This window comes from Mixophyes fleayi, chromosome 2 (assembly GCF_038048845.1).
Source record: "Mixophyes fleayi isolate aMixFle1 chromosome 2, aMixFle1.hap1, whole genome shotgun sequence".
NCBI lineage: Eukaryota > Metazoa > Chordata > Amphibia > Anura > Limnodynastidae > Mixophyes > Mixophyes fleayi.
The window spans coordinates 268053372-268075200 of record NC_134403.1 but is presented as its reverse complement, the minus strand read 5'-3'; the positions used below and the strand labels follow the sequence as shown (position 1 = coordinate 268075200).

The 21829-nt window shown below is 41.8% G+C and overlaps 1 protein-coding gene across 5 annotated transcripts in view; it reads left to right on the top strand.

The window, feature by feature from the left end:
• The window catches only part of LOC142138982 (uncharacterized), a 114636-nt gene that overhangs the window by 33207 nt on the left and 59600 nt on the right, over nt 1–21829 (top strand). Inside the window, exons 7-13 of one of the 5 annotated variants that reach the window (XM_075196169.1) lie at nt 12964–13071; nt 13779–13895; nt 13970–14074; nt 15160–15306; nt 18112–18210; nt 18310–18417; nt 18933–19040. In XM_075196169.1, the coding sequence (XP_075052270.1) occupies nt 12964–13071; nt 13779–13895; nt 13970–14074; nt 15160–15306; nt 18112–18210; nt 18310–18417; nt 18933–19040 (792 nt within the window). The remainder of the gene's footprint in view (nt 1–12963; nt 13072–13778; nt 13896–13969; nt 14075–15159; nt 15307–18111; nt 18211–18309; nt 18418–18932; nt 19041–21829) is intronic. The other 4 variants (XM_075196170.1, XM_075196171.1, XM_075196172.1 and 1 more) reach the window with 4 other exon arrangements.

Genomic DNA, 21829 nt, shown 5'->3' with positions numbered 1-21829 from the left:
ATCATCTTAAAGATTTATCTCCCAAAACTTAGAGGCGTATTTAACATGATTTGCAATTTTGCCGCATCAAGTATCACCTGTCATCACAGTGACTGTGGATGAGCAATTTACCATTAAAGTCATGTTGGGATATCGCATCTGATAAGAAGCTGTCCCGGTGATGAGACTGTTCTAATGAAAACTCCTGGTTCTGACCCAGAAACTCTACTGCACATGCAGGATCTAGGGTTGTGCATGATCCAGAGTCAATTCCATTAAGTAGTGCAGGAGAGACCATGAAAGCTGCCGGAGAGGGATCCATGGCTTTGTTGCAGTTAGTTCACCTGTAGTCTGCACACTAAAAAATCTTTCATATAATTCTTTGTTCTATACAGCAACATGGAATATACAGTAGATATCACTTGGTGAAATTGTAATTATTGCTTTTTTGGCAGATTGTGTTATAGTTTTTATATATCGATATATCTCAATGGTGCTTACAGTGCATGCTCTAGCCCCTGCACATGCTCTGAAGAAAAGAGTGGGTGCCTTTGGAGTGGATAGAACGCCCCTCCACTTCCCAAAAAATGGTTGCTAAGGGGCCCAGTGCTTTCAAATTAACCCCAAGGGGAACTAAAAATACATGGAGTATTACCTGGCGCATAAATAGGACAATATATAACAAAAACAGAGAGCAATAGAAAAAAAATTAACTAAATAAGTACTTAAATAAACAAAAATAAAAATACACAAATTTATTCAACAATAAAATGAGAAAGAGATCATAAACATAATCCATACATGGTCCGGACCACAACAAGTACAAGAAAATATGTCCTCTTATAGATAATGCTATATGCATAAAATGCCACTTAGGTAAGAAAACCTGTTAGTGGATCCTTTAAGTTTATTCTGAAAAAAGAAAGTCCATGGTCTTTGCAATGTACATATAAAAATGAAAACAACTCCAACAAGTCGCACAAAGAGAAAGTTCCAACAAAGTGAAAATAGAGGTATTACTTACTGTTCAGTGGGAACAAAATGTCCATTGGTGGCTGAGGCAAATATGAATGAACAAAATTCTTACTAGGAACGGTAGACAAGTGTTCAATAGTCAGCAGGTCTCTGAAAGGGAGCTTAAAGCATGTGTATAGCGTGTTCCGTAATCCTTCTTCCAATAACAAGCTTCCTCCAAAGTTGTTCCAACCCGTGGGGCTGTTTTCAAAGAATTGTATTTCTGCTGATATTCTGTTGCCTGAGAGGCTCCTTTACTTCCCCCTCTCTCTTTACCCTTTTTCTTTTTTTCCCCTTTACTTAATCAAAAACTAAGCATCAAAAATTATTTATATTATCTGTGTTCAAGGTGCATTTGGAGTTATCTGCTTCTTTTAAATGTTATATATTGTACTTTTCATTTTGTTTTATTTGTTCATGTTTTATGCTCCTAAAACAAAGAGTTTTAAAAAAAATAAAAATAGGAGGAAAATATATCACATTATTTCACTTTACTGAAACTAAGCTGTATTACTTAAATTAAAACTATAGTTTCAAGTTTGTTTTTAAATAACTATTTTGCATGTGGTCCCTTACAAAGATGTAAACCGGTTTTTTCATGGTAACTAATCTGGTCTATGGCTCCCGTGTATTCAGATTTTCAGAGGCAATTCCTACTCAAATCTTTACTTCACATTTATTTTTTTCCCCATAATCTAAACTCCTTTTGATCCCAAGAGACTTTGAATATAACTTTGTCATTGTTTATATCAAAATTTTCACAGTTGTGGTCTGGTCCCATATTTAGCACTGACCATCAGAATTAAATTTGGCTCTATTAATGTAAAAGACAAATATCTTCTAGTTGAAATATTTCAGATGATCAACTATGCTGTTGAAGTGACATGTATGTGAGATGACCTTATAAAATATGCATTCTATGCAGAAACCACTGCAGGACAGTACTCTAGAGCTTCCAGCAGAGGGCAGACTAGCAGTGGATCTAGTGCAACATTTTCTTCTACTCCCCTAACCACTACAGACAGTCCTGAATACACCAGTGCTGGTTTACCACCTAGTAATGGTGGGCAAGGTTGGTGACATATTAAATACGGGTCAGGAGTGCATTGTAAATTTGTAGAAGAACGTTAAGCAATGTTTTACCTATTGTTAACCTTGTTTATACAGCATCAACATATTACAAATGGATTGACAGAAAATGTTAATCATTGTCATCTGTCCCTGTAATAATGGAACTTACAGCCAAATGCTCTGATCTGTGCCATACACTAGCATTAACCTACCACTATATTTTTTTGGACTGTGGGAGAAAACTGGAGCACCTGGAGGAAATTCCCACAAACACAAAGAGAACATACAAACACCAAATACTAGTGCCCCAGATGGAGTGGAGCTCATGGCACCAGTGCTGTGAAGCAACCGGGCCTGGACACGCACCCTTCATCAGCTATGGTAGGGGCCCCAAGAAGTTAATTGTACCTGGGCCCGGATATCCTCTTGGTGGCTCTGACCACTGCACCACCGTGTGACCCCAAGGTGATTGAGGAAATAATTTGCAGTAATTAAATTAAAACAATAGCTCCAGAATATTTTTATTGTGTTGTATGTAGTGACAAAACAATTACTTAAATAGTATCCATTGCTGTCTCTCAGTGCTGGAGCCATGGGTTTGATTCCAAGCAGGGCACTATCTGCATGAAGATCTTCCACAACCGAAACATAAACACTAGTAGGTTAATTGGCTGCTAACAAATGGACCCTAATGTGTGTTTGTTTGTGTGATGAAGTATTTAGACCATTGGTTCCCAAACTTTTGCAGTTCGCGGCACCCTTAGAGTCTCCATAATTTTTTTAAGGCACCCCTCCAAAATAATTACCGAGCAGTCCTGTTTTAGAAGTAGTTGGGTCAAAAAATTGTAATAAGTATTTAGGTCAGGACAGAAATGCTTATTTAGTTGTATGCAAAAATGCCCCCTCTGCATCCAGACACTCTGCCCTCTCTCACGCTGCCCCCTCTGCCCTCTGTCATGCTGTCCCCCCTCCTCTGCCCTCTGTCACGCTGTCCCCCCTCCTCTGCCCTCTGTCACGCTGTCCCCCCTCCTCTGCCCCTCTCACGCTGTCCCAGCTCCTCTGCCCTCTGTCACGCTGTCTCCCTCCTGTCACGATGCCCCCCTCCACTGCCCCTCTCACGCTGTCCTCCTCCTCTGCCCACTGTCCTCCTCCTCTGCCCTCTGTCATGCTGTCTCCCTCCTGTCATGATGTCCCCCTCCACTGCCCCTCTCACGCTGTCCTCCTCCTATGCCCACTGTCCTCCTCCTCTGCTCTCTGTCACGCTGTCTCCCTCCTGTCACACTGTCCCCCTCCACTGCCCCTCTCACACTGTCCCAGCTCCTCTGCCACGCTGTCCCCCTCCTGCAGGGCCGGACTGGGACTAAAAATCAGCCCTGGCATTTAAAGTACACAGGCCCACCTCAGGTCCAGAAGAAAAGAAATAGTGTGCCGCCGCATAGCGGCAGCGCCGAAAAGGGCGTGGCCACATTGTGTTGTGGGTGTGGCCAACATGGGTCATTGATACATACATTATAATAAAACATTACATTTATCACGCCCTCCCAGCCACATCACGCCATCTCCCCAGGCACATTATGACACCCCCAGCCCACTGTAGTTATCTATGCTTCTGGTGGTGCTGACATCCATCAGGGTGGGAACTTCCTGTAGAGTGAGCAGGGAAGCTCTTTGTCTCACGAGATTACCAAATCTTGTGACACCTAGAGCTCCTCGGCTTGCTCTGCGGCTGTGTCCTATAGGGACTGGGAGCAACTATCAGATTCCTCCTGCTAACCAGAGCTGGATTAACGCTCGGGGGGCCTGGGTTATTTAAGACAGGGGGCCCCTATTATGTAACATGGTTATCATATTAGACACAATGTTAGACAAATACACAAGCAATACTGTGTGCACTACTGTTAGGTGCCCGCAGCTTTGCCTTCACAAGCAGTACAGTGTGAAGTAGGACTTACCTGCCAACTGTCCTTGTAGTCGGATCAAATCTCACTAGACGAGACAGTCACCAAAATTCAGGACTTCCCCACAAGTGTTCTTGTCACTTACACCACATGTGGCTGCTGGTGTCTTTAGTTGCTGCTTGTCTGGATCCTCGAATGCTGGAGGCCCTATTTGGAAAAAAAATAGGTACATGTAATTTAGAAACCTCCAACCAGCCCTGGTGTTTAATCAATGCAACCCATATTTTATAATTAGGCCTCCCTCCAGCCTCAACATTACAATTGTAGTATTCACGTTTAATAAATAAACCTATATACCTCTCTCCAAACAACCCCAGCAATAAATTAAATTGCATTTACGTTTAAAAAATATACCTATTTCCCCCAACCATCAATGCCATTAAATAATTCCTATTCACGTTTAATAAATAGACGTTATTTTTTCCCCAAACAGCCCCACTTTCAATTAATAGCCCCCAAATCATATTATGCCACAATAGTGCCCCAGTTCGTACAATAGTGCCCCCAAATTATATTATACCACAATACTGCCCCCAGTTGATATTATACCTCAATACTGCCCCCAAATCATATTATGCCATACAGTAGTGCCCCAAATCATATTATGCCACAGAGTAAACATATTAACAACACTAAAGTATATTTGCATAAAATGTGAGGTTATATAAATATCCAGTAGGAATATACTGTACCCCCCTCCCCTCGTGTGGCATCCTTTCTCTTCTCTCCCCCCCCCCCGTGTGGCATCCTCACTTTTCTCCCCCCCCCCTCCGTTTTCTGTGTGCCATCCTTCCCCCCCGTTTCACCTTTTCTGTGTGCCATTCTGTCCCCCTTTCCCTTTTTCTGTGTGCCATTCTCTCCCCCCTTTCCCTTTTTCTGTGTGCCGTTCTCTCCCCCCTTTTCCTGTTTTCTGTGTGCCATTCTCTCCCCCCTTTCCCTTTTTCTGTGTGCCATTCTCTCCCCCCTTTTCCTATTTTCTGCATGGCATTCTCTCCCCCCTTTTCCTGTTTTCTGCGTGGCATTCTCTCCCCCCTTTTCCTGTTTTCTGCGTGGCATTCTCTCCCCCCTTTTCCTGTTTTCTGTGTGCCATTCTCTCCCCCCTTTCCCTTTTTCTGTGTGCCGTTCTCTCCCCCCTTTTTCCTGTTTTCTGCATGGCATTCTCTCCCCCCTTTTCCTGTTTTCTGTGTGCCATTCTCTCCCCCCTTTTCCTGTTTTCTGCGTGCCATTCTCTCCCCCCTTTTCCTGTTTTCTGCATGGCATTCTCTCCCCCCTTTTCCTGTTTTCTGCGTGGCATTCTCTCCCCCCTTTTCCTGTTTTCTGCGTGGCATTCTCTCCCCCCTTTTCCTGTTTTCTGTGTGCCATTCTCTCCCTTTTCCTGTTTTCTGCGTGCCATTTTCTCCCCCCGTTTCTGTGTGCCTTTCTCTCCTCCCTTTCCCTTTATCTGTGTGCCATTCTCTCCCCCCTTTTCCTGTTTTCCGTGTGCCATTCTTTCAGACCCTCTTCCCTCCCCTGCACACATTTTCAGCCCCACTCCCCCTCCCCCCCTTCAGATTTTATTGGGTGCTCTCCCCTCCCCCCCTTTACATATTATCGGGTCCTCTCCCCTCACCCCCCCTTCACATATTATCGGGTCCTCTCCCCTAACACCCTTCAGATATTATCGGGTCCTCTCCCCTCCCCCCCTTCACATATTATTGGGTCCTCTCCCCTATCCCCCTTCAGATATTATCGGGTCCTCTCCCCTCCCCCCGTCACATATTATTGGGTCCTGTCCTCTCCCCCCCCCCTGTACAGACATTATCGGGTCCTCTTCCCTCTCCTTGCACCCATTTTCCCTGTTAAAAAGAAATATACTTACCTCAGCAGCCTCTGCAGCCTCCAGGAATCTGAATATAATAGTCTCCAGTAGCCAGTGCCGGACTGGCTACTGGCGCCGTCTGATCCAGTCCTACGCGGCCGCGCATAACGTTACATCGCGCGGCCCAGCCCAGAGAGCCGTCATGACGTCACACGCTCCACCGCAAGTAGAATTTTTTTTTTCACATTTTTTTTTCCAATTATAGCAGTGGTGATCGCAGGTACCCGGACCGGCCCACGGTGCCATCGGCCCTTCTGGCATTTGCCAGAAGTGCCCGATGGCCAGTCCGGCCCTGCCCTCCTGTCACGCTGTCACTCTCCTCTGTCCCCCTCCTGTCACGCTGTCACTCTCCTCTGTCCCCTCCTGTCACGCTGTCACTCTGCTCTGTCCCCTCCTGTCACGCTGTCACTCTCCTCTGTCCCCTCCTGTCACGCTCCTCTTTCCCCTCCTGTCACGCTCCTCTGTCCCCTCCTGTCACGCTGTCACTCTGCTCTGTCCCCTCCTGTCACGCTCCTCTGTCCCCTCCTGTCACGCTGTCACTCTGCTCTGTCCCCTCCTGTCACGCTCCTCTGCACTCTCTCACTTTGCCCCCTCTGCCGCGCGCCAGCCATAAAAAAATCAAACAGAAACACTTACCAATCCGCGCGGCGCCGGGACCCAGCATTCTCCTCTCTCACGCAGCAGCTGTCACTGATATGACAGCTGCGTGAGAGAGGAGGATGCTGGGTCCCGGCGCCGCGTGGATTGGTAAGTGTTTCTGTTTGATTTTTTTATGGCTGGCCCGCGGCACCCCTGAGACAGCGCCGCGGCACCCCTGAGAGCCGCGGCGCACAGTTTTGGAACCGCCGATTTAGACTGTAAACTCCAATAAGGCAGGGACTGTGATTAAGTAAATAATTTCTCTAAATTGCTGTGTAATATGGTGTTGCTACAAAAAGGATAGTGACCCGACTCCTTTTGTTGAAGAGCTATTTGTCTGCTTAGGTATTTTGCATCATTTATCTGACTAAATTAATTTGGAATCAATAAATTAATGGATGTAGAAGATAAGTATTCCTTAGTTGAAATGTTGATGACTATACAAATGATGTGACATGTATGCGAGATAACCTTTATATGATATGCAACCTGTGCAGAAACCCCTGCAGAGATTTACCAGAGATCTTCCACCCAAGTGCAGTCTAGCGATGGATTGAGGGTAATATACTCGTCTCCCCCCTAACCAATTTTATATATATATATATATATATATATATATATATATATATATATATAGTATCTTTTAACTGAATCCTTGGGCTTAGGCTTTTCCAGCTAAGGCTTCTCTCCTATCATTTGGTGCACCATGTCTGAAGCACATTAAAGCATATTTAAAAAATAACCTGTCTTTCCCCATTTCCCCACAATGCATCTGGTTTTCCCCTCCTCATTGAACTGTTTAACGGTGAGTGTTATTGCTAGTTTATCTACTTCCACATAATATACAGCGGCTGTTCCACCATATAATGCAACAAGGCAAGGGTAGAGATAAATTTCAATTTCCGAAAAGTTGCAATGTCAGCAATAAGGTGTATTTATAAATAATACATACATAATCACCTTAACTAATTGTCATGTGATTCTTTATACTGTTCAGGAACTGCTACAAGTCTCAGACCTACTAGAATCGGGGAGCTCATGTCTTTATTTACTCAAAAATACTCCAGCACTGCTATCCCTCCTGTTAATTCTAGCACTGAGCAAGGTTTGTAACAATTTCCAAAAAGTTGCAATGCCAGCAATACCTGTCAGGTATATTTATAAATAATACTAATAATATATCTTTATTTATTGTTCTGTGCAGAATATACTACAATGCTGCCACTCAGAACTGCCAGCAGAGGGCAGAATAGCAGAGCATCTAGAGTAACATTCACTACTCCCTTTCCACCTTCTATAACACATGTTCAAGGTTGGTAGTGTTCTGCCATATACAATAGATAAACACATGGTAATAACAATAATGTAATTATTGAATTATAGTGGGTGTTTCATCAAAGCAAAGACTAGTATGCACACATGTTGTGATTTTTAAGCCATGCAGGATCCAGTTCTCTTTGAAACATGGATATTAAGATACAGTATAAACTAGTATAAAAAAGTATATATAAACTATATGTGAAAGGTACGGTCAAAATAATTTTAAAATATGAGGACAAATTAGTTTATAAGTGATTTTAATCTTGGAAAGTTGAATTTTTAATATAAGGTCAATGTGCATCATTTTTGTCATGATCCATGAGGTAGAGAACTAAAGGCAGGTCAACAGATTTCCTGCAACAGTTTAAACCATCCATATGTGTCCGTGTCTTCAGTTATGCTCAGAAGAACAGAACGCCACATCCGGAGTTGAAAGATACATAAATCTGGACTCCTTTCAAAATTTTGCTGTATAGCTAACTCAATGGAGACTGCAACTAGCAATGCATCAGAAAAGGGCTAGAATGTACTACACATCCAATCCACTGTAATTAGACAGTCCTGTTTCCGCTGTGGAAATACCTCACATGATGCCAGTCAGCGCTGGTTTAAAGACAAAGGGGTATATTTACTAAACTGCGAGAATGAAAAAGTGGAGATGTTGTCTATAGCAACCAATTAGAATCTAGCTATCATTTTCTTGAATGGGCTAAATAAATGACAGCTAGAATCTGATTGGTTGCTATAGGCAACATCTCCACTTTTTCAAACCTGCAGTTTAGTAAATCTAGCCTAAAGTGTGTAGAAAATGTCGCAAAAGAGGCCATAATGAAAGGGTGTGGCGGTCGGGGAAACACCCAATTGTCCGCAAGTGTCAAAAGACCAGGGAGAAAATACACAACACCCCAGGTGCATCAGGTAGCCGACAATGAGTGAGACTTTACTGATAGTAATGGGAAAGAAAATGGTCTAAAAGCTGCCTAGGGTTGCACACCATAACAGCAAAAGAGCACCAAGTTATCTGAGTCAGCATGAAATTAATTAAATTGCAAATGGAGGCTCTGCTCTGTCAGTGATAAATGCAAGTGATTATTATGCTTGTTAGCAAAGATTCCATCAAAGAAACCATCAGTAACATTCCGCACATATACTGGCGACCCGGTGTCCCCGATGGGAAAAATAAAAGTGCTGGTGACATTCAAAGGCACATCTTATGTGTCCAATAGTGACGCAGCTGCTAAAGGACTTTTGAAATTTCTAGCTGCCAAAGAAACCATTTTCGAAAAAAGGGATAGACACATTAAAAGGCATAAAGGCTGGTATAGAGTTGGAACCAAATTCCGTTCCAAAATTTCATAAAGCATGTACGATAACATATGCTATCCAACCAGGAGTGGAGGAGGAATTACGGAAACTGGAAGACTCTCTCCTGTAGAATGAAATGAATGGGCTATACCTATAGTCCTTGTGGTGAAGAAGGAAAATGCAGGAAGTGTCCGCATCTGTAGAGATTTCAAAACGACAATAAATCCAGTGCCAAAAACTGTACAGTATCCTTTACCTAAAATAGAAGACATTTTTGTTGCTCTCTCAGGTGGAAACTGTTTCTACAAAACCTAGCTCAAACGTACTTACAGATGGAAATAGAGGAAGCGTCCAAGAAATACTTGACTATCAATACACACAATTACTTACTCCAATACAACCGCCTTGTGTTAGGAATAGCTTCCACCCCAGCGCTATGGCAGAGAGCATTGGAATGAATACCAGGTACACAATGCTACCTGGATGACATAATAGTTACAGGCATAGATGAGGAGAACCATCTAAACAATTTAGAAGGAGCATTAGTCCAACTACAGGAATATGGGCTCAAAGTTAATAAAGACAAATGTTAATTTTTCCAAGAAAGAATTTCCTATTGTTAGCATGTAATCGATAGAGAGAGCCTGCACAAGTCGACTGATAAAATTGAGGCATTATTGCAAGCACCCCGGGCCCAGTCTGTGTCACAACTGAGATCTTACTTGGGCTTTTTGAATTATTACCACAAGTTCTTGTTAGATGTTGGGAAACAAGGTACTAATATCACCTCAACCTGTCTGCACCTTGTTTATCACAAACTGCGGACTATAAAACATATAATTTTTCTAGCCCTCTGGTTCCCAATATTTGTCAGTCTTATATAAGCTTGTATATATATTCTATTTTAAAAGTAGTTAAAATGTCTGCCAGCATGTATTGTTATCTTGCAGACTAGTCCATTGTGTCAGCTTAGGCAAAAGGATTATTGTCCACCAGTCCTGTATGAATGTACATCACACCAGGGGGTCTCTTGTCTTTGTTTAGCTGTGGGTCTGTGTGTGCTAGCAAAGGGAAAAAGGCCCACAGACAGAGCTGTATGTTTAATTACAGAGGACTGCATTGTGCATTGTGTATTTAAATGTAAATGTATCTGGATTGTGATATCTCCTGTTTAAACAAACTCTGCTGTATAGCCACAGGACAATACCTGTCCCTACTTAAATCAGGAGTGACTCATCTGCTATCCCTTTGTCTGCATGTTTACCTGTGAAATGGTAAACACAAAAAAGGACCAATCGGGCAGGTCCTTAAACTCCTAAGGAGGTAATATTTGCCTTTAAAAGCCAGCTGCAGAGAACAGCAAATTGGCATTCACTACCAAGTGATAGCTGAAGTCAGGCTGGCGTTGAGATATAGATCTCTGCCCCTGACAGGAAAGGTGGTCCCTGGAGTACTGCCGTTGTCCTGATCTACCTCTCCAGGTCTTGGGGAGCTGTGTGTCCGCCGAAAGCAGAGTGAAAGTGACTCAAGGCCGCTACCTTTGCTGGTAGCCTTATAGGAGAGAGGGGGTAAGCTTGGATTGATAGACAGCAGTCCCTGAAAGTGACAAGGATACGGATGAGGAGTTTTCATTATACCCTGTATGTTGTCTGTGCCAAATTGTAGTGTTATTTGTTGCAAGCTATTATTTAAATATGTTTATGGCTGTTTTGTGCTACCAGTTTATTAAATACACTTATTTGTTTTATTTTGGATATTTGCCTGGGTGATTTTGAACATTGGGTAGGTACCGGGTAGGCCAGCTGTGAGGCGCAGAAGGTTACGTTATGCCCTGTATCCTCGCATTAGACTTCTCCACAGTTCTACACCCACTAATTGCCCGACTACAGAAATATGTGTCCCACTTCAGTATATTGAAGTGGATAATAGACTGATAAAGCATTCTCAGAAACAAAAAGACTGATTACATCTAATAAAGTACTCACTCATTTTGATTCAATAGTACCCATCAGACTGGCATGTGATGCCTCACCATATGGCATTAGAGCAGTTTTGTCACATGAAATGAGAGATGGAAGCAAGAAACCAATAGTGTTCAAAGTCCTTGATAGTAACAGAGAAAAATTATGCTCAAATTGATCAAGAGGCCTTAAGTTTAGCATGGGCAATAAAGACAGTTCATCAATATTTGTAAGGACAAAAGTTCACGTTGGTAACTGGTCATCAACCATTGGCATCAATTTTCAACCCTGCAAAGGAAGTTCCAGCCATGACTGCTGCTTGTCTTCAACGTAGGTAATTTTTCCTGGGTGCACACATATGACATAGAGTTTACAGGAATGAAACTGCATGACAATGCTGATGGTCTGTCAAGTTTTCCCTTGCCCCAATGTGTGGGTCCAGAGTGATAATACCACCAAAACTGCAGAACGGAGTTCTAGAAAATTTGCATGAGGATCACTTGGATCTGGTGAAAATGAAAAGTCTTGGTAGAAGCTATATGTGGTGGCCAGTAATTGATGGGCAAATTAAAACATTGATAAAAGAATGTGCAGGATGTCAGAGGGTTCAAATTTCATCATAGCCCCGTTACACCACTGGGAATGACCATCATCTCCATAGCAGTATGTGCATATTGATTTTGCTAGTCCATTCATGGATTGTACGTTCCTTATTGCAGTGCTCATTCAAAATAACTGGATGTAATAAAGATGAAATCCAACACATCTGAGAAAACAATTTCTGTTCTGAGAAATATCTTTTCAAGAAATGGTCTGCCTGAACAAGTGTGTGCAGTGACAATGGTCCACAGAATTCCAAAAGTTCATGAAGGAAAATGGCATTAGACATTTCACATTCACCTCCATACAATCCAGCCCACGCAACTTTTTACATGTGCCATTACAACACAAAATTGATAACTTCCTATTTACCGTAGAATTGAGCACTCCACTACCGGTCAGCCGTGCTCATTATGCAAAGAAATTTGCGGCCTAAATGGGACTTGATATGAAAGGTACATATCAAACAGTTTGAAACTGTTTATCAAGAACCTACTTGGAACTTCAACATTGGTAAATAAGTGCTTGTATGTGATTACAGAGGGGACAAATGGCAACTGGGAATAATCTCTCCCAAAACTGATCCTCTGATGTACATGATTAAAATGAGAGGAGAGTTGTAGTGACGCTACATTTACCAAATAATAGAGTCCAGGACACAAATGGACTGTAATTCGACACCTGGGCATAGCCAAGCAAGTGATGAGGGGTGTTTCTGAACAGTCTCTTGAGGACAGTATGGAGACGATATACCCATCTGAGTTTGCTACAGAGATTGAGGTTCCCTGGCAACATCTGATCCTGAATCTCCTAGTGTGATTCCAGTTGACTAGCTGTCGCTCTAGGATTTAAGCATCATTACCCAGACAGGATTCGTAAGGCACCCCAAAGGCTTAATCTGTAGCCTTCTGGAGTAACATATACATTGTATTGTGATAGTATTTTATATCTGCATTTATCTATGTTGGGAGGAGTGTGGTGTATGTAGTTCCTGTTGCTGTGTGTGTGTATTCTGTGGAAGGTTATGCGAGATCTTATTTTGATCTGCATATAGTTGGTTATAAATCTATCTTCTGTGTAATGTGTTTCCTGCAGTTCTACAGTAAAGACGTGTGCAATAACCACTGTCTCGGTCACTAAGAACTTTTTTTGAATTATAAGTCACAGACTTAACAATGCTATTGAGAATTTCATATAGAAAGCTACAATATCAGCAGTATATGAGAGATGATAGTTATACAACATGCATTCTGTGCAGGTACCACTGCTGAGCCATATTCCAGAACTTCCAGTAGAGGGCACACTAGCAATAGATCAAGTGCAACAATTTCTTCTACCCCTCTATCCACTACAGACAGCAGACAAGGTTGGTAGTGTTCTGCCTACTGCAGCTTCAAAGATTACATTTTTATATGTTTATATAATTATTGATTTGTTCATAAATAAGCTATCCATTATCTGCTGTGCTTTACTGTTCCAGAGCAGATTACAGTAGTTATATTATTAATTTGCGGAGAGATTACTGCCAATGGGCATAAAATATTGATCGAAACAACATAATTGTGCTTCTCAGCATTATTGTGTACTGTTCATTTATTTAGGATCATTATGCTCCCCTTTCTTGCAAATGCCTGTGATGTTTTAAAATTTGTGCAGTTATATATAGTTAGTTCACTTTTATTCAGGACTGACTTGTGCTATAATGCCTGGTTTTAAGATCACTCTAACCTGAATACTAGTCTTAAAACCTGACTAATCAAGTGAAAACCAGACTGATGGTAACCAGGGTTATAGATCATTATTATTGTTATTAACATTTATTTAGATTTTGGCAACATTCTCTGTAGCGCTGTGAGTGTGCCGATTACAAGCTTATAGTTTATTTGGAATAATCTCATAGATCTGAGAATTTCTTGTTATGCTATTAAAGCATCCACAACCTCTGTTCTCATCACCAGGGCATGGTTCAGTCCACAAACTTTTTGTGTGTGTGTGTGTGTATATGTATATAATATATATATATATATATATATATATTTATATATATATATCCTCAAAATCTGTTCTGCATAGACATAGGTAGAACCACAAACAAGAACCACAGCCCTGGTAACATTGGGTACTATACCAGCTCCTCCACTGCCAGACACAGCAGCGCTGCTTTTCTCCCTTCTAATACCACTGAGCAAGGTTAGTGCTGATTTTATATACAAAGCTGCTATATCAGCAATGTATGTGAGATGATATTTGTATGCTCTGTGCAGAAACCACTGTGAGGTCGTACTCCAGAGCTTCCAGCAGAGGGCAGACTAGCAGTGGATCAAGTGCAACCATTTCTTCACCTCTGACCACTGCAGACAGCAGACAAGGTTGGTAGGGTCCTGACATAAGCTTCAAAAATGAAAAAGCTTGCCAGACAAATTTTCAGCTTGACCTTTATATATTCATAAGCATTAATTAGACAATTTCTAAAGTGCCTTTTTCGAAAGTAAACAACCACAATTTGTCAAGATATTTCATAAAACATTAATTTGTCTATTAATATGTATTTTATTAATCAGGTAGTCCACCTCTGAACCTTTCTTATACACAGGTGCTCAAACTGTACCCTATAGTCAAGATGAGGCCTAACAAATGTTTTATACAATGTGTGATAAAGGGAGGCGATAAGTATTTAGCTGGCAATCTGCAGAGAAAGGCTGCAGAGTTACACATTTGTACAGTAGATCACCTGTGTGGCAAAATAATAGTAAAGAGTCTGGGTTAACTTACATATTTTGAAGTGGTTTAAAAAAACAAACAAAAAAAAACATCTTTCCACAGCAAGCTGCAGACTGACAGGGTGTGTCTGCAATCAAAACAGAGCACCTGCAATGATTTCCCTTTTTAAGGCATGGTGGATGTATCATCTGTCCATCAAGTTAGGGTAGTGGGAGGAGTGTAAACTGTTCAAACCTGTTTGTTTCATTGCTCAGTTGTGAACGATGCCAGACAGTGGCCAGTGCGAGGGAGTTGGTCTCTGTCTACCAATCTAGCGTTAGGGTCATAAGAAAGAGTGTGGAATTATATGCTGTCAGTTTACTTTACCATACTGACAATAAAAGCATAGTAAAAAGCAAGAAGGTGTGTTCATTACCTGAAGTGTCTCCTGAATTCTATCTAATTTAATTCACGTGTGGCTCCATATATTGGTCATCCCTATATTGACTACCACCGCTTCCAAGTTAATAGGAGACATGAAATATAACTTTTACCTTCTTTGAGACCTGAAATACTTCAGGCAACATAGATGTCCTGGATCTTTATTTCAGAAATTTCAGAGCCTTGGTCTGGTCCCTTATTTAGCACTCACCACCAGAATTAACTTTGTATCAATTAATGTAAAAGACAAATAACTATATGGGTGATGTGACATGTATGTGAAATGACCTTATACAATATGCATTTTATGCAGAAACCACTGCAGGACAGTGCTCCAGAGCTTCCAGCAGAGGGCAGACTAGCGGTGGATCTAGTGCAACATTTTCTTCTACTCCCCTAACCACTACCAGCAGTCCTGAATACACCAGTGCTGGTTTACCACCTATTGATGGTGGGCAAGGTTGGTGACATATTAAATACAGGTCAGGAGTACATCCTAAATTTGCAGGAAAATGTTAAGCAATGCTTTACCTATTATTAACCTTTATTTATACAGCATCAACATATTACAAATTAATTGACAGGGAATGTTTAATCAATCTCATCTGTTCCTGTAACAGTGGAACTTACAGTCAAATTCGCTGCTCTTGGTCATACACTAACAATAACCTACCATTACATTTGTTGGAGTGTGGGAGAAAACTGGAGTACCTGGAGGAAATTCACACAAACACAAAGAGAACATACAAGCACCAGATTATTGGCCCCAGATGGAGTGGATCCCATGGCCCCAGCACTGTGAAGCAACCACTGCCATGGGTTCCGAGAGGGGGCAGGTACCAAGTACCGGGCCTGGTCACACACCCTTCAGCAGCTATGGTAGGGGCTCCAAGAAGTTATTGTACCTGGGCCCAGATATCAATGACCCCAGTACAGTGAAGCTTTCATGGGTGCCAAGAGGGGGAGAGGAGCACATGCCACGTACTGGGGTCTGAGCCTGCCTGTGTAGTGTGACAAGTCACCAACCTGGTGCGTTTACTTCAGCAGCCATGGTAGGGCCCCCTAGAAGTTATTGTAGCTGGGCCCAGAATTCCTCATGGTGGCCCTGACCACTGCACCACCGTGCTGTCCAAATATAAATGAGGAGATAACTTGGAGTATTAAAGGAAAGCAATAGCACCAGAAAAATGTAATTGTATTGTGATGACAGAACAATTACAGAAATGGTTTGAATTGCTGCCTTGCAGTGCTGAAACCATGGGTTTGATTGCGACCAGGGCACTATCTGTAAGAAGTTCTCCCACAAGCCAATGAAAAAATATTAGTAGGTTAATTGGCTGCTGACAAAATGGACCCAAATGTGTGTGTGTTTGTGTGATGAAGAACTTATACTGTAGAATGCAATAGAGCAGGTACTGTGTGATTAATTAGATAATGTATCTAAAGCGCTGTGTAATATGGTGAAGCTATAGTGAGCTGACTTATTTTTTTGTGGAGATATTTGTCTGCTTTAGGTATCTATCTGAATTAATCTGTACTTACTAAATTAATTGATGTGAAAGACAAATATCACCTAGTTGAAATGGTTCATCTTGATGACTATACAAATGATGTGACACAGTGATCGAAGTGGAAATTTAGAAGTGCTGGTATGGAACATTCACTTTGAAATGAATGGCCAGAGGCATGGGGACTGCCTAGGGCGCTTTCTGGTTTAAGGGTATTGAGAAAGGGAAATTCATTTTAGATGCATTTTAACACTCTCCTGTGTCCAATTACCTTTCTTTTGTATCCCTCCACCTCTCCCTCATGTCTTCCATGTTACCCTTTATCTTTCCCTTATCTGTTTCCTTTCTCTGTTTCTGTGTGCCCTTATCTTCATTGCAGGTATCCCCTTCTCTCACTCCCTACCTGCTCCCTCCTGCACCTCGCATCCTGCTTGTCACACTTTTGCCCCTTCATCACTATGCTCCCTCCTTCATCATTCTCACATTGTGCCCCCTTCTTCATCACATCATGCCCCCTTCATCATTGCTGCTCCCTTCATCACACTGCTGCCCTCTTCATCACACTGCTGCCCCTTCATCACATTGGTGCCCCCTTCATCACACTGGTGCCCCCTTCAACACACTGGTGTGCCCTCCACTCTTTACTTCCCTTTCTATGGCCTTTTTATTCTTCTGTATTCTCTTTCTCTTTTGTCTTTTGTTCGTTCTTCTGGCTCCTCTCTGCACCTCTCCTCACTGACAGTCACAGGACATGATAACATTCAAGAGAAAAAGAAAGTTCTGAAATTGGAGGCACTCTAATATATACCAAAGTAAGGATTCTCTCTTGATCATAATTCCTCTTGTAAATCTGTAAATATTAGGGCAATATACCAATTATTTAAAAGTATGGATTCAACTAGGGCGGTTATCTAAGCTGGTACACATTAATCAGGACATGATGTCGCCCCACCCGACAGTCAGTAAGCAGGGGGGAGGGCGCTGGGTGCAGCCACCTGACCCAGCTCCAAGTTCCGGTGGCCCTGGCTGCCTGCAGGGAAGTGGGTCAAAGAAGTGCTGGTAGGTCATTCCACCACATACTTCCCCACTTTGAGCACTAATGTGACATGTATGCGAGATAACCTATGATATGCAATCATTTGTAATGGAGTGAGGGCAGCATTATCTTCACCCCCCTTAACCACTACAGACAGCTGACAAAGTTGGTAAGGTCTCGCCCTTAAATTGCCTTGGGCAATATAAGATCATTTTTTTGCTTTCAGGGGCAGGCTGAGGTGGGGGGCAGGGGAGCCTCTGTCCCTTGGCCCCTGGGCCAGTTTCATAGTAGACTACCTTAGGCTGGCTCTCTGGGCCACCTGCTTTTTTTTCCTTTAAAATGTTCCTAATAGGCTGCTGAGTCGAGTCTTGCCCCCCGGGCTAAATTTTGACTGATTAGAGAGAACGGCTTATGCAAAATTGATAAAAATAAAGCCGAGCGATTGTCAGTACATCCATGCAGTGGCATTTGTATGCTTTTTCTTTGCAGAGAATGTTACAGAACTGTTACAGAGTTGCCAGCACAGAGTAGACTGGGAGTTTATCTAGCTCTTCAGTTTCTTCAGACAATTTACAAAACATAGGTGGTGCACAAGCTTTGTAATGGGCTGAAATATACTTACACAAGAGTCTAGCTATGCAGATGTTGCTCATTTATTATTTATTATGCCTGATCCATAATCACCTTAACTAATTGTCATGTGATTCTTTATACTGTTCAGGAAGTCTCAGACCTACTAGAATTGGGGAGCTCATGTCTTCATTAAGTCCAAAATACTCCAGCACTGCTTTCTCTCTTGTTAATTCTAACACTGAGCAAGGTTTGTAACAATTACCAAAAAGTTGCAATGCCAGCAATACCTGTCAGGTGTATTTATAAATAATACTAATACTATATCTTTATGTATTGTTCTGTGCAGAACACACTACAATGCTGCATCTCAGAACTGCCAGCAGAGGGCAGACTAGCAGAGCATCCAGAGTAACATTCACTACTTCCTCTCCACCTTCTATAACCCATGTTCAAGGTTTGTAGAGTCGGTGTTTCATTAAAGCAAAGACTAGTATGCACAAATTATGTGATTTTTAAGCCATGCATCATCCAGTTCTTTGAAACATGGATATTAAGATAATTATTAAATAATTAGTTTATGAGTAATTTTAAAATTGGAAAGTTGATTTTTAATAGAAGGCCACGTAATTTTTGTCATAATCCAAGAGGTTTAACTATCCACGTTTCTATTAGGTGTCTTTTATAAATTGCTTTTTGATCATTAGTCCCTGCGCTTCAATACTATTTATAAAACATTTTGGGGCATCTGAAGCAGAAAGATACATATTTCTGGGCCCCTTTCAAAATTTTGCTACGGGTGTTTTGATTGTTACACTCTTGGGTAATATACTAGATCATTTATTTCCACAGACAGTGGCATTGCTTTTCCTCAGTCTATTGCCACTGGGCAAGGAAGTTGATTGATAATACAAAGCTACAGTATCAGCAGTATATGAGAGATGATAGTTATATAACATGCATTCTGTGCAGGTACCACTGCTGAGCCATATTTCAGAACTTCCAGCAGAGGGCAGACTAGCAATAGATCAAGTGCAACAATTTCTTCTACCCCTCTATCCACTACAGACAGCAGACACGGTTGGTAGTGATCTGCCTGTTGCAGCTTCAAAGATTACATTTTTATATGTTTATATAATTATTGATTTGTTCATAACTAAGCCATCCATATTCTGCTGTGCTTTACTGTTCCAGAGCAGATTACAGTAGTTATATTATTAATTTGCGGAGAGATTACTGGCAATGGGCACAAAATATTGATCAAAACAACATAATTGTGCTTCTCAGCATTATTGTGTCCTGTTCATTTATCTAGGATCATTATGCTCCCCTGTCTTTCGTATGCCTTTGACCTCCCTTGATGTTTTAACATTTGTGCAGTTATATATAGTTAGTTCACTTTAATTCAGGACTGACTTGTGCTATAATGTCTGGTTTTATGATCACTCTAACCTGAATACTAGTCATAAAACCTGACTAATCAGGTGAAAACATACTTACCAACTTTCTGTTGGTCAAATCCGGGAGCCTGCAGAGGAGGTGGGCGTAACAGGGGGGGGGGCTCCAAAATGGCGTCATTTTGGACCAGCCCCCATGACGTGATGATGCGAAACGCGTCATTTGACAGCGGGGGCGGGGCCAAATGCCGCGATTCACCGGGAATTGCGGCATTTGGGACTTAATTCTGCCCACTTCACTAGGAAGTGGGCAGAATTATCCAGATGCGGGAGATTGCCACACTCGCCCGGGAGTCTCCCGGACATTGCGGGAGAGTTGGCAAGTATGGGTGAAAATCAGACTTATGGTAACTTGGACTAGAGATTATTATTCTTTTTAACATTTACGTAGCACTTTACAAGGGTCCAGTAATAGTCCACACTGGGTAGTAGTCCATACTGGTCATTTACAGACAGATAATGCGAAAAAGAGTGGGCCGATTACAAGCCTATAGTCTATAGCAATATGGAGGGATATCATAAATCTGAGAATCTCTCTTTATGCAATTAAAACATGTACAATCTATACTCTGTTATTCATCACTATGATTTAGTTCATTAGTTTCTAAACTTATATATATATATATATATATATATATATATATATATATATGTGTGTGTTTATTCATGCCCTCAAAATCTGTTCTGCATAGACATAAGTAGAACCACAAACAAGAACCACAGCCCTGGTAACATTGGGGACTATACCAGCTCCTCCACTGCCAGACACAGCAGCGCTGCCCTTCTCCCTTCTAATACCACTGAGCAAGGTTAGTACTGATTTTATATAGAAAGCTGCTATATCAGCACTGCATGTGAGATGATATTTGTATGCTCTGTGCAGAAACCACTGTGGGGCCTTACTCCAGAGCTTCCAGCAGAAGGCAGACTAGCAGTGGATCAAGTGCAACCATTTCTTCTTCTCTGACCACTGCAGACAGCAGACAAGGTTCGTAGGATCCTGACATAAGCTTTAAAAATTACATTGTGCATTGGGAAATATAATATTATCTGGTTGCTTTACTCTACAGACTCCAGATCTATGGTGGCTTTGCTATGCAGTTCCCATATCTGTGGTGTCTTAAAATGCAGGGCCTCCTCATTACTGTTGGCAAGGGAGGGCTGGCAAATTTTAGCCTGGGGGCAAGACTCATCACAGCAGCCTATTAGGAACATTTTAAAGGGAAATATTTGCAGATGGCCCAGTGACCCAGCCCAAGGTAGTTCACTATGGGACCGTCTTGGGGGTAGATGTCCTCCTGCCCAGCCTGCCCCTGTCTGTTGGTGACCAAATGTAGACCCCCATATTTCTGATAGCACCCTAAATTAACAATTACCACTCATTCTGTCCCACTCCATGCGCACTGGAGAAGTTTGACTGTACGGGTGCACCCTCACACCCAGTGAATAGCAAACAGCACACTAACTGGTACATAGTGCAAGGCACTCACCAATCATTGTATTGAGACCTCTCAGCACTCTGAATGATGAATTTCCTACTTCATTTGCCAATCAAAGTGATAGAAGCCATCTACTGAGTATGACAGAAGCCATCATACCTAATAACTGTGCAACCATACTTGGCAGCCAAAAGACAGGCAGAGGATTCCCATTCCAATAGTAGCAATATAAGAACACTTTTGGAACGGCTGCTGAGCAGCCTCTGCCTATCTCTTACTCGCTAGACACAACCAACTGTGCGACTGCAGGTAGCCAGGCAATTGTAGAGGCCCAGGGAATAGATGCCTTTGGCCTCGTACACCCTTGACTATGAACGATATAGACAGTCTTGAATGCACCAGTGCTATTTATAAAGAGGAACTGTCACTTTGGAGCTAATACTGTTTTTACATTGTGCCCCAAGTTAAAAAGCAAAATATATGAGAAAACAGAAATATTAAAAGCTCACTTTTTTATATGACATAGAATAAGTTGCATGTCAACCAATTTTTATTTTTGGAGATACCCATCTGGTCTTCCATGTATTCCAAGTTTCCCTGGACAATCTCCTGTTTACATCAAAATACTAATTTTTCTATGCTTTAAACTCCTGATGAACACTGCACAACAAGGAATATAATGTTCACCTTATTTGGGACCTAAAATAAAATATGGAGTGGATTTTATGGCCCGAGCAGCGAATAGACATCTCGTTTCAAATTAAGGGAGCCCTTGTATGGTTTCATATGGTTTTCATACAAGCACTAGCTATCAGAATTTGGCTCAATTAGTGTAAAAGACAAATATCTTCAGGTTGAAATAGTTTAGGATGACAGCTATGCAAGTGATATGACATGTATGTGATATAACCTTTATATAACATGCATTCTATGCAGAAACCACTCTAGGACTGTACTCCAGAGCTTCCAGCAG